The 12,514-nt window shown below is 33.3% G+C and overlaps 1 protein-coding gene across 1 annotated transcript; it reads left to right on the top strand.

Annotated features, from left to right (window-relative positions):
- The first annotated feature begins 4,752 nt into the window (after positions 1 to 4,752).
- LOC132170236 (Protein kinase superfamily protein) lies at positions 4,753 to 11,545 on the top strand. Its single transcript, XM_059581133.2, has 8 exons — positions 4,753 to 5,164; positions 6,150 to 6,590; positions 6,891 to 7,256; positions 8,008 to 8,220; positions 9,574 to 9,945; positions 10,089 to 10,332; positions 10,413 to 10,560; positions 10,851 to 11,545. Exons 1-8 carry the CDS (start codon positions 5,044 to 5,046, stop codon positions 11,226 to 11,228), a joined length of 2,283 nt encoding a protein of 760 aa, XP_059437116.2. The 5' UTR covers positions 4,753 to 5,043; the 3' UTR covers positions 11,229 to 11,545.
- The last annotated feature ends 969 nt before the right edge of the window (positions 11,546 to 12,514 follow it).

Raw genomic sequence — 12,514 nt, 5'->3', positions numbered from 1 at the left:
AAATTAAGCTTTATAAATGATTATAGATAAGCTTCAAACGACTGATCATTTTTTTGGTGATAGAGTATCCTCATCTGGTGTTTCTCCCATGTTAGTTTGTGCAACAATTTCTATGGGCAGACATAGCCTGTTAAGAGGTTCATGCGGAAAGCCTTTGGGCCGAATGTCCAATATCCAGTAGGGCAGATATGGGTGCACTAAGTTAATTTATTTAAATTATATTATCTTAATATCGATATTATTTTTTAATTGTTATATTACTCAATTGAGTATTAAAGAGACATTACGCAGAAGGGATATTCTACTGACCAAAATATATATATATATATATATATATATATATATTTTTTTTGAAATTGAAACCAAAGAAATCGAGATGAAATAAATATTTTTATTCTTAGTTTGGTTATATGAGAAATGAGTAAGTTAATTGAATAGTTTACGAATATGTTAAAATTCATTTGAAAAATAATTGACCACATAACTTCTTCAACTACCACTCCAATGACAATTTACCTCCAAAACTATCAATTACAATAATTTACCCTCCCAACTACCAAAATAATGATAATGTACCCTCAATTTTAACAAAATGATGAAATTACCCTTACTAAAATAAAAACAAAAATGCTAAAATTTAATTTATTTTTTCAAAATTTTTAAAGCTATTTTTGTCTTATTGAAAAATTCTATAGGGATAATTTCAGCATTTTGCTAGCATTTGGTGGTAGATTATCATTGTTTTGGTAGTTTTAGGAGTAACTTGTCGTAATTGATAGTTTGTGGGTAGATTGTCATTGTTTTGGTAGTTTGAGGAATAAATTGTCGTAATTGATAATTTGGGGAGTAAATTGTCATTAGAGTGATAATTTGAAAGAGTTAAATGGACTTTACCCTAAAAAGTTCAAGATTCACTTCTACTCAAAACATAATTAAATAATACTTAAAACAAAAGGCAAAATTAAACAAATTACATTGGAATATTCATTATTCCACTTAATTATAGCCCAACTAACTTTTGTACTATAATTAGGTCTATTACTGTAAAGACAAATTTTTAATAAAAATAATAATTATTTATGTATTTTCTGTTCCTTATTTTTGCATTCTTACCTTGAAAATTCCCGTAAGGAATATTCCATATAATGTATCATTTCTAAAAGAAAAGGTAAAAAGCTTAGAATATGCCAATAAAAGATTTAATTGAATTGTTCGGAGTTGATTCCCAATTCAGGTTTTACAATCCTTATGATTTGACAAGTGTGTAGGCCATAGCCTACCTGAAACCGACTGTCCATCCATTATTATATCGGATGAATATTATATAGAATTATGTTATCTAAAGTTTCTCTTTTGTAATAGTTGTGTTAAAAAAAATATATATTTATCGAATACTAATTAAAAAATCACGTGTTTCTTCTCTTTTTTATTTTTTATTATTATTATTATTATTATTATTTTTTTAAATTTTAATTTTACATGTTCATATAAGGGAATGAGGAGGGAAAATTCAAACTAGTGATCTCCGCTTCATTAGGCGTGGTCAATAACCAATTGAACTACCTCTTAAGAACCCGATTGAGAGACATGACAATTTTATAGATCATTAGAGAAATTTCCTCAAACTATATTGGAAGAAATTTACGTCATTTTTCTAAATAGTTTATCTACTAAATTGCCTTAAAACCCATCATTTCCAATGACTTATTTCTTAGATGGATTCCTTTATTCTAGTCTCTAAAAATTGCATACGTCTATCGAATGTGTGAAACACATTATTTTTATTAATGATATTAAAAAAAAAAGGAATGCTAAGTATTCTCTTTGTGTTAATTGTGGATGTTATTTTCTAACAAACAAAACTGATCATAACATTTTTTTTATTTTATTAAGAGATATGATAGGGATTCAACTGAACCTCATCTAAGACCAAACTTTTGTGAACATATGTTTTTATTTTTGTTTGATTTTTTAAATTTTAATTTTAAACCTGACGCAACTCTTATATAGCTTTGTGCCACGTACCTAAAAATTAGGTTTTAAATTGGGTCAACTATCATATTTTTTTTATTAATACAATTTCACTTATTAACAAAAAAAAAAAAAAAAAAAAAAGAAAAAAAGTCAGCAATCAATGTCAATCGCTTAAAAGAGACTGCTGCCTCGTTGGCAAGGGTGTTGGACTACTTTCAGATTCATGGCCACGGTCGTGCCACGTGATCCTCATGCACAACGTTTCATCCAAGAATCGTGCATATCTTTGATAAAGATTTGTACTAGTTTATTAATGTTATTATCAAAACATCGTTGTGTAAGTTAGGTTTTCTAATAGATTAAACCATTGCTTTTCCAACATTGATCTTGTGAGAGGAACTCGAGCCCTAATTATTGGATTTTGTCAACATGTCCCCATAATTATTTGGGTTTGTTTTTGACATTAATCTTAGGTATCATTTGTTTCCGCAAAAGTATTTTCTTTAAAAACAATGTTTTCTCGTCTTTCACGTGTTTCGTGCGGTGTAAAATAATGGCCAATCTAAAGTGGACAAAAAAAAAAAAAACAAACATAAGGGCATAGGCAACAAAATGTTTTACACTTAAAATTTGAAACAAGTCAAACAACAAAAGAATACAAAACCAGTTCGTATAATTTGGCGGGATTGAAAATAGTGGACACGTTGTTCATTAGCAAATTTGACGGAATGCATTAATGTGTCATATTAGTACCAATAATATTAAAATACATGTCATTTAGAGGTAAAAAAAATATAAAATACATATTAAAAAAAAAAAAATTGGTACTAACACGACACTTTAACGGATTTCATCCAATTGTCTAACTAAAAAGGAGTCCTAACACCTATTTGTGTTTTTGGCTTACTCTAAGGAGTTGGTAATTACTTTTTAAATCACAATGAGCGATTTGCAAGTAAGTAAAATCACAAAGACTAATTTTGTATTTGTTTTCTAGCTTAAAACGTCTTTCCTAAGTTGACAAGTGCCTCATATTACCACCAGCGTAATGATGCCCAACTTTAACTCCGTTGCTGAATCCATTTTCTCTACCACACACCCTTATGCTACTTTAGCTTCTTTGCTCACTAGCAAGTTAGCCAGTAAAAAACACTTGATATATATGTACTATCACTCCAAATAAATTAGTCAAGTCGTAATTATAATTTTTTATAATCATTTATAAAAGCACAACCTCACGCAGTAAACATATGCTTTTCAAGTTTTCATGTGTATTGAGTATTGATTCTAAAAGTATATTATTGGTTTCATAATTTCATTCACCTGTCAAATCATATAATTCATTTGATGAAAAACATATTCTCGTTATTGAATTAAAATAACAAAATTATATTCTTAAAGAGATTGACTTTGATAAAGTTTAGATAAATTTTTATTACTTTAAAGCAAAAATAACAGAAGAGAGTCACAATCAAAACCGAAAGGGATAATTTTTTTTTACAAGTCAAGTAAAATTATTAAAAAGTTCAAGGAACACAATTAAAGTAAAAAAGTAAAAAAAAGAAGAAGAATAACTTGCTCAAACATCAAACTCATGACGAATTAATCATTAAACCTTACTGCTTACACAACAAATATAATGATTTCTGAATATTTGTATCATATATATATATATATTGGACAGAACTAAAAAATATATTTGTGTAACCTTAAAAAAATTAAGGAAAAAATGTTTCGGTGGTCTTTGAAATTTTACCTCTTCTCAAATCGCTCTATAAGGTGTGATGGATGCCATTTAGAATAATAATTAAAAAAAAAAACATAAAAGAAAAAGAAAATAGAAAATATATATATAAACAAAAAGAAAAAGAAAAATAAAAGAAAAGTTTGTGATGACATGTCACATTAACATACTCCGTTCAATTTGCTAGCCGAAAAGGCGTCTAGAGACCTAATTGTGTTTTTTTATTTACCACGGATAGTTTTTAATTACTTTTTAAATCACATTGAGCTATTTGTAATTCGGTAAAATCACATAAACTGATTTGAATACCTACTTGGAAGAAGCAGAAGCTTGTCAACAACCCAATGAGGAAAATGCTACTCATTTATGCACTATCACTCAAAATAGACTAGTTAAGTTGTAATTGAAACTTTTTATAATAGTCTGTAAAGTTCAGTCCAACATAATAAGAAATTAATATGAGATTTAACGCTCATAAACTCTTTTATAATTCATTCATTCTATGTAAATTATTAATTTTTTAAACGTCGAGAGTGACATATGGAAATTAAAATATGCTTTTCATATGTCTAATAATAGATTTTAAAGCATATTTATTTCTTTCATTCACCTATCAAATCCTTTAACTCATTTAATGAGAAACATCTTCAAATTGATTGAATAAAAATAAAAATTATCTTCATGCAATGATTTGATAATTTATAAATAAAGCTACATTTTCTTTTTCTTCCAAAAATTAAATAAAATGGTATGATCGATGGCATTTCACTGTAAAAAGCCCTGCATTTACCACATATTCAAAGATTAAAAGATATTTATTTTTTGGTCAGAAACCAAGACTAGGCTGGAAGAGAACATCGTACCAGCGCCACAGAGAATCTCAGCTCTCTCCCTGCAGACAGCAGACACCGAACAACGATGTCCTTTTTTTTTTTTTTTTTTAACCGTTAATCTGTTCTTTTCCGTTAACGGCACACGTTAGATGTAAATAAAGGCGCATCGCTTCGCTGCTTTCTCACACATCGAAACAAAAAAATAGGAAAAAAACAAGGAAAAGAAAAAGAAAAACGAAGAGAGCTTCTCGAGCACTGATGACAGAGTGAACCCGAAGAAAGAGAGCTTCTCGCCTCTCTCTCTGTCTTTCTCTGGGCTCGAGTTTCCAAATTAAGTCTCTCCGAGTCGACTCAGTAATGGCAGGTTTGACTCCGAGTCCACTGTTCCGAGTTCGGATTTTGACGATATCCCCGCCGTTGGATCCTTATATCCATTTTCGGTTGGGAATGGTTTGAGTTCCTAGTGTTGGCTCGGAGCTCAGGTGTGGTGTTATGCTCATTTTACAGTGTGATCTCGCCGTTGATTTCATCGAATCTCACAGATCTGAGGAAGCGATCCTGCGGTCATCTACGGCGTCGGTGATGTCGGTGCGCGCGGTTTCTGTCACCGCCGGTAATTCTAATTCGCTTGTAGTGTGGTTTCTCGCTGCTCCGTTTGGTACTTTGGTTGCTGAGAGAATGTGGAAAAAGAGAAGAAAAAAAAAGAAAAGGAGAAAAAAATTTGAATCGTATGCGTAACTTAGGGAAACTGAGGAAAAGAAAAATGGAATCTAGTTTTTGTGTCTATTGCATAATGTTGTTTAGCTTCTTGGAAATGATAAGCTCTGTTTAATCAAGCCTAATACTTGGATTAGCGTTTATTGGGCTGCTAAAAAAGTAACTTTTTGATAGTGTTTCGTTATCTGGTAATCGGAACCTGAAAGTACAAATATCTATCGTCAGTGGTGAGCCACTGATTTGGCTTATTTGAAATCGAAATTTAGGGAGTAACACACGGATAAATGCTAAATCAGCACTTGAAATTTCTTCGTGTTTGTTGATTTTTTTTTTTTTTAAAAAATGAAAATGAAGAACATTTGCTTGGTATATAGATTGGACTTGTTGAATTCGTTGAGCTATTGTTGTTGGTGTTGTGTCTGGCGGAGTTATAATTTATATAGCAATTTGATTTGTACTTGAGCAATTCGTTTTGTTTAGTTGCATAGAAAAGCTACAAATAGAAAATAATATGGAAATTTAAATAATAAATTCTATCGTTTTTACACACGGAAGACTTGCCTTGGCCAAAGAGTCGAATTAGGCTGGTTGGTTGGTTCTGAAGAATCTAGTAACCAAATGGAGCATTAGGTATATTGTAATATTTTTTTTAATTGCACTAGATGTCCGACTTTGGTTATCTTGTGTGTGTGTTTTATGTGGTGCATTCTTTGAATATTGTTGGGAGTAAACTCTATGAGTGATTCAAATGAAATTGATTTATTGCAGAACCACTGGGTTCTTGGATTCTTGACATTTACCAAATATAGTGCTAATGTTATAATGATAATTGCCATGGCTTCCATCTTCTGAGTAGATTGAATACTGAACAAAAATTGCAGGAGTATTGGAAATGCTTCGATGGTTGTTGCGGAAACGTTTGCTTGTATTATTTTATTTGATATACATCACCAATGCTGATGTATCCAATGATCTATTGGAAGCCCCTTTAGTGTCTCCTACTAGTGCACCTTTGACTGCACCTGCTATTCCTGATCTACCTCTACCAGCTGATCCTCCTTTGTTCCATAAACCTCGACATAAGCATTTTTCTCCACATGGTGCGCCAACAACTGTACTATCACCAGCCCATCCTCCTTTTTATGGCCCACTGTTAACTCCTGGTCACCCCCCTACTAGCTCACGATTGTCAAAACCATTGATGAAGAGGAGTGTATTAGCACCACCTATTGCTAGTCTTAAGAATATTGCCCCAACACAGTCCAGTGCTGGTGCACTTCCTTCTGGTTTAGCTCAGCCACCACTATCTCCTTCTGTCTCTGGTAAGTTTTGCTCTGAAAGAACCTTTTTTAAATTTTATTTTTTAATCTCCTTCTCTTCAATTTATCTATTATTTGTAGAGGTACGCTACCATGAAAAAAGTGGAAAACCTTTAATTAATATAATCTTTTTTTCTTCTTCTTTTAATATATGTGTCTTTTTTTTTTTTTTTTCATTTACCAAGCATGTGGTGTCACAGTGCACTAATATTTGAAATTTCCTGGTTCTTCTTAAATCAAACTTGAAGCTAACAAGGACCTTACTTATATATTGATATGTGTTCTTATTTTTCATTCTGCCAGATTGTTGCAAACCAGACATGATATTGAAACAAGGGACTCAGGGGTGCCACTGTGTGTATCCAATAAAACTAGACCTTCTCCTCTTAAACGTCTCTCAAAATTGGAATCTTTTTCTACAAGAATTAGCTTCCCAACTTAGTTTGCAAAATTCCCAAATTCAGCTGATAAACTTTTATGTACTCAGCTTATCAACATTAAATATTTCAATGGATATAGTTCCACGTACGGGGATCAGTTTTTCTGCCAGTGATGCATCTGTGATAAATTCTTTGCTCGTCATGCATAAGGTCCATCTAAACCCTACATTTGTGGGTGATTACAGACTTCTCAATTTTACCTGGTTTCAGCCTCCACTGCCTTCTCCAGGTAATTTTGATAAGCTTTTGACTGCTTTTAGGACATTTTTGTACTAATGTATGTTTTCCCCTTTTTCTCTGCGAAATTTGGATCCTTTTTTTTGGGGGGGGGAGGGGGGTGGTGGGGTGGCTGGGGGAATAGCTATGGTTTCGACATTTGTGTGCACGTATTCCATGAAATTTATTTTAAGCTGGAGGAATAGAGCAATGATTGTATCAATAGTGATGGGGTCATGGCTCCTGATTGCTGTTACTCTTAAAATTTTTGGCTCTGCACTTATACTTTCCCATGTTTACCACACACAGACTAAAGAAAAAGAAAAGATTTTTATAAAAGTTGGTCATGCTGAGTTGGCTGGTTGAACTCCTTCAAAATTAGGATTTTATCCTGGTTACAGCTCACTTTTCCAGTTCTTTCAAGTTTCATAGCCATGCTTTACATAGTTGCTGATTTTCAATATATACTCTTTTCTTCTTTCAACGACATATATGTGCGTGCACACACACAGCTGCTTGAATTGGTAAGCCGAGTATATAACTTTTGTGCTTGTTCCCGGGGTTTGAAATCTGAAAACACTATTTGAAATGTTGACTTTCAAAATTTTTGACTTCCCTTGCTATTGTTCAGAATTAATTTCATCTTTATTGCTATGCCTCAATTACTCACTTCAATACCTTTTCCAGCTCCAGTGTTATGTTGATGATTTTCCTTTAGAACTTAACCCTGTTCTAGAATATTGACACAGCCTTGCAATTTACAGCTCCTCTTATTGCTACATCGCCTGTGGAGGCCCCACCATATCATTCAGCAACTCCTGCATCACTTGGTGCTTCAAACAAAGAGCGGCATTCAAATTTAACTGCTATACTTGGTATTGGAGCTGCCATAATGTTCATCGCCATTGTATCTGTGATTATAATTTGTTTATGCGCATTCCGCCAAGGGAAGACTAAAGCATCTCTTGTAGAAACTGGTATTTATCTTTAATTCTAGGTCCATACGTCTCACTCTGCCTTTGTGCTTTACTTTATTGTTAATAATCTCTACAATCATCCTGTAACAAATTGCTAGTGGTAGATACTGTTGTGTGGATTAGCTTTTGATAATGCCTTCAAAGTTTGCAGTGGTGAACGCATGAGATCGGAAAAAAAAAAATATTGTTCTAAATAATGTTTTTTTTTAGTAAGTAATGTTGTATAAACGTAAGGTGCCCCTAAGCACACAGGAAAACCAAAGCTAGCCAAAAAAGACCCCCATAAGAGAACCCTAAAACCGAAAGAAGTCCAAAGCCCGCAAAGTTGACCCCTAAAACCCCAAATAAACCCTAAACCCACAAAGCAGTCCTAAACCCACAAAATTGTTCTGCCTTTACCCCGATTAGATCTACTATTTCTAGCCTCAAAATTAAAATATTGAAAATAAAACATAATTGCCGAATTGTTCTAAATAATGTTAATTGCTACTTGTGGACAGTAGTATTAAAAACGTAACAAACACCTAACTCAAATAATGGGAGTTGACAACCAAGATAAGAAAAGCTCTCCTACTACTTATCTTCATTTAATATAGCTTCATTATTATAATTAGGGGGCATTTGGACTCATATGGACCTGAGATCACTCTGTGTTTCACATGGTTAAAACTTTTCTGGAATTAAAAAATTATCTGTTGGGGGAGAGAGGTTGAGATGTATTATGGATAATATGCTTTCTTTGGCTTGGATTTCCAGAAAAAAAAAAGTTTCTGTTACTCGGTTGGCTAAATGTTGCCTTGTCGTTTTAAGTTTTTCCCCTTAAACAAGTCAAAAATATGTCTATAGCTTGTTACGCTTTCAGCATGTATATAACAAGTTTCTGCTATGGTTTTAAGTTTTTCCCCTTAAACAAGTTAAAAATATGTCTATACCTTGTTACGCTTTCAGCATGCATATAACAAATTTCAACTTGGCTTGTCTAACATCAATGGGCATCTTAGATTATTTATTTTTTTATTTTTTTTAAGTAAGTAATTCAAATATCATTAAAAGAGAAAGTGCAACCCAGGAAATATACGAGAGAAACACCTAATTACAAGGAGAAAAAAGAAGAAGAAAATCCTGAAAATTAAGCACAATCAATCGGCATCTCAGATTAAAACAACCTAACCAGCTAAAGAAAAGACTTGGAATTTCTGTGATAAATGAGGACAGCCGGAAACACCACTAAGATACTTGAAATAGATTTGATTTTAACTGATACTGCATGACTGTTATGGGTTTAATTTTTTGTGAAACCTTTTGTTTATCTTTTCTATTTCAATTAGTTGTTTTCTCTTTCTTCTCCACCAGAAAAGCTGAGGACTGTGGGTGCAGTTCCGGCAGTAGGATCTCTTCCCCACCCAACCAGCACTCGGTTTCTAGCTTATGAAGAACTTAAAGAAGCCACAAACAACTTTGAATCTGCAAGCATACTTGGAGAAGGTGGGTTTGGTAGAGTTTACAAGGGTGTCTTAAGTGACGGTACAGCTGTAGCAATTAAGAGGCTTACTAGTGGAGGGCAACAAGGGGATAAAGAGTTTCTGGTAGAGGTTGAGATGCTTAGTAGGCTGCATCACCGTAATCTTGTCAAACTTGTGGGTTACTATAGCAATCGTGACTCTTCACAAAACCTACTTTGCTATGAGCTCGTCCCAAATGGAAGCTTGGAGGCCTGGCTCCATGGTAATTTGTTTTCTTCAATCACAGATTCTACTAGCATCTTACTTTGATATTTCTCTTTCTGAGTGGAAACTTGAAAAAAGAAAGACATTCCAGGCGTAAAGTAGATCTCATGCATAATTGACAATGAATTGGTTTTGCCTCAGGTCCCCTGGGAGTAAATTGTCCTTTGGATTGGGACACAAGAATGAAGATTGCACTTGATGCTGCAAGGGGACTTGCATACCTGCACGAGGACTCACAGCCCTGTGTTATCCACAGAGATTTCAAGGCATCCAATATACTGCTTGAGAACAACTTTAATGCTAAAGTTGCTGACTTTGGCCTCGCTAAACAGGCACCCGAAGGCAGAATAAACTACCTCTCTACTCGAGTGATGGGCACATTTGGGTCAGTCTCATTCTCCCTTTTTTAAACTTGTTATTTCCATAATTGAAGTCGGTGTTAAGATGGAATGAATTAATTTACAGGTATGTAGCTCCTGAGTATGCTATGACTGGACATCTACTCGTTAAAAGTGATGTATACAGCTATGGGGTTGTACTACTTGAATTGCTGACCGGAAGGAAGCCTGTGGAAATGTCACAACCAGCTGGACAGGAAAACCTCGTCACTTGGGTTAGTCTTATTGTTTGTTGGAACATAAATTAAATGATTAAATTAATTTATTTCAATTAGCTTAAGTTTTTGAGATGAATATTGATTAAATATAGTATCAGAGCAAACGTCCTGAACACAAACCTTAAATATTTGAACCTACACGTGAGAAGACTTATCCCTTGTTCTTCTTCTTTTAATAATCACCGGTTGCAGTTGGTTATCTTTTATGAAGATCAGATTTATCATGACTTGTCATGTAATTACTATTGTGGAAGGAAAGTAAGACCAGTGAGTTGTACTGCTTTCAGGCCAGACCAATTCTTAGAGACAAGGATCGGCTGGAAGAGCTTGCTGATTCAACGCTTGGAGGGAAGTACCCGAAGGAAGATTTTGTACGTGTTTGCACAATTGCGGCCGCTTGTGTTGCACCCGAGGCAAGCCAACGGCCTACAATGGGTGAAGTGGTGCAGTCACTAAAAATGGTGCAGCGTGTCACAGAATATCAAGATTCCATGTTAACCTCTTCCAACAACCGGCCAAACCTAAGGCAGTCATCTACTACCTTCGAGTCTGATGGCACGTCTTCGATGTTCTCTTCCGGTCCTTACTCCGGTCTAAGTACCTTCGACAATGACAACATCTCAAGAACAGCGGTCTTCTCTGAAGATCTTCATGAAGGACGATGAAGACTTTTAAAGGTAAGTTAACCAAAAGCCTTCATTTGCTGTAAAGTTTTTGACTGCGAAAATCAACAATGTGAAGAGCCTTCCTTGTTGGAGGTGGAAGAATGTAGCAGGGTTTTCCTTTCTTTCTTTTTTTCTCAGTAATTGTGATTGGTGGGGGATTGGAATGGGTGCTTTTGTTATCCCTTGTGGAGAACCATTGTTCAGTTTTCCCCTAGGCAGCGGTTCTCCTCGGTGATAGATTTTGTAAATATGCCCATCAGTTTGTTTCATCGGATTGGCTTCAAAGGGTCTTTTAATTTAATGCTTCTTTCTTTTTTTCTTGGTTCTATAATTTTTTTTTTTTTTTTTTTTTGATATGGTTTGGAGTACAAATGTTTATTTGGAGAAACCTAAACAGATGTAGAGCAACCAAATCTAACCTTTAAGATCGGTCATTATTAAAAAGAATAAAAAGAAAAAAAAAAGTTGGTTGTAATTGTATTGTTATCATTGCGAGATAAAAATATGGTATATTGCATTATTCGTCAGTTTATATTAAAAATACGAGTAATGTTACAAGTCTTCTTAGAGTCATTTCAAATGTGATGTGACTTTTAAAATCATCAATAGATCAAAAATTAATAAATCATATTTCAAATTTAAGGTAATTTTAAAAGTCATATTACATTTAGGATGATTTTAAGAGAACTCGAGAAAGACTTATATTATTATTCTAAAAATACATGTAAAAGTCATACTCTAAAAATGAATATCAATTTAATAGACTAAATTTTAAAAAATTATTTCAATCCAATTTGACTTTCTTAAAGGAAGAAAAATGTCAGTTTTAATAGTTTGCTTGTTTCTTCCAAAAGTTTGATAAAATCATAAAAGACTGAGAAATGATTGGGCTCTTTCTTTGACAATTGACACTATTCACTGCACCTTCATCGACTATAATGTCCTAGGCGCAAATTTGAACTCCCTTGTTTTTGGACATAAATTTTCTCTAAATGGGTATTTGGGAAATATTTTTCAACCCATGTAAAATTGTGTCAAGTGTCTATTAATATTTAAAAGACACATTAAACTTAACCTCATTAATAGCAGTTTACTAATTTAGACAAAATTTAATATATTTTTTAAATGTTTATAGACACTTGACACTATTTTATATGGGTCAGAGGAAATTTTTGTCCCTTGTTTTCGTGGGTTTGGATTTATATTTATATTTTTCAATTATTTTATAATGTTGATTTAATAAGTCATAGATAGAATTAGAAATTTAACTTCGAGACTTAAGGTGT

Source organism: Corylus avellana, chromosome 1, assembly GCF_965113065.1.
Source record: "Corylus avellana chromosome 1, dhCorAvel1.hap1.2, whole genome shotgun sequence".
Taxonomy (NCBI): domain Eukaryota; kingdom Viridiplantae; phylum Streptophyta; class Magnoliopsida; order Fagales; family Betulaceae; genus Corylus; species Corylus avellana.
This window is presented reverse-complemented; position numbering and strand designations above follow the sequence as displayed.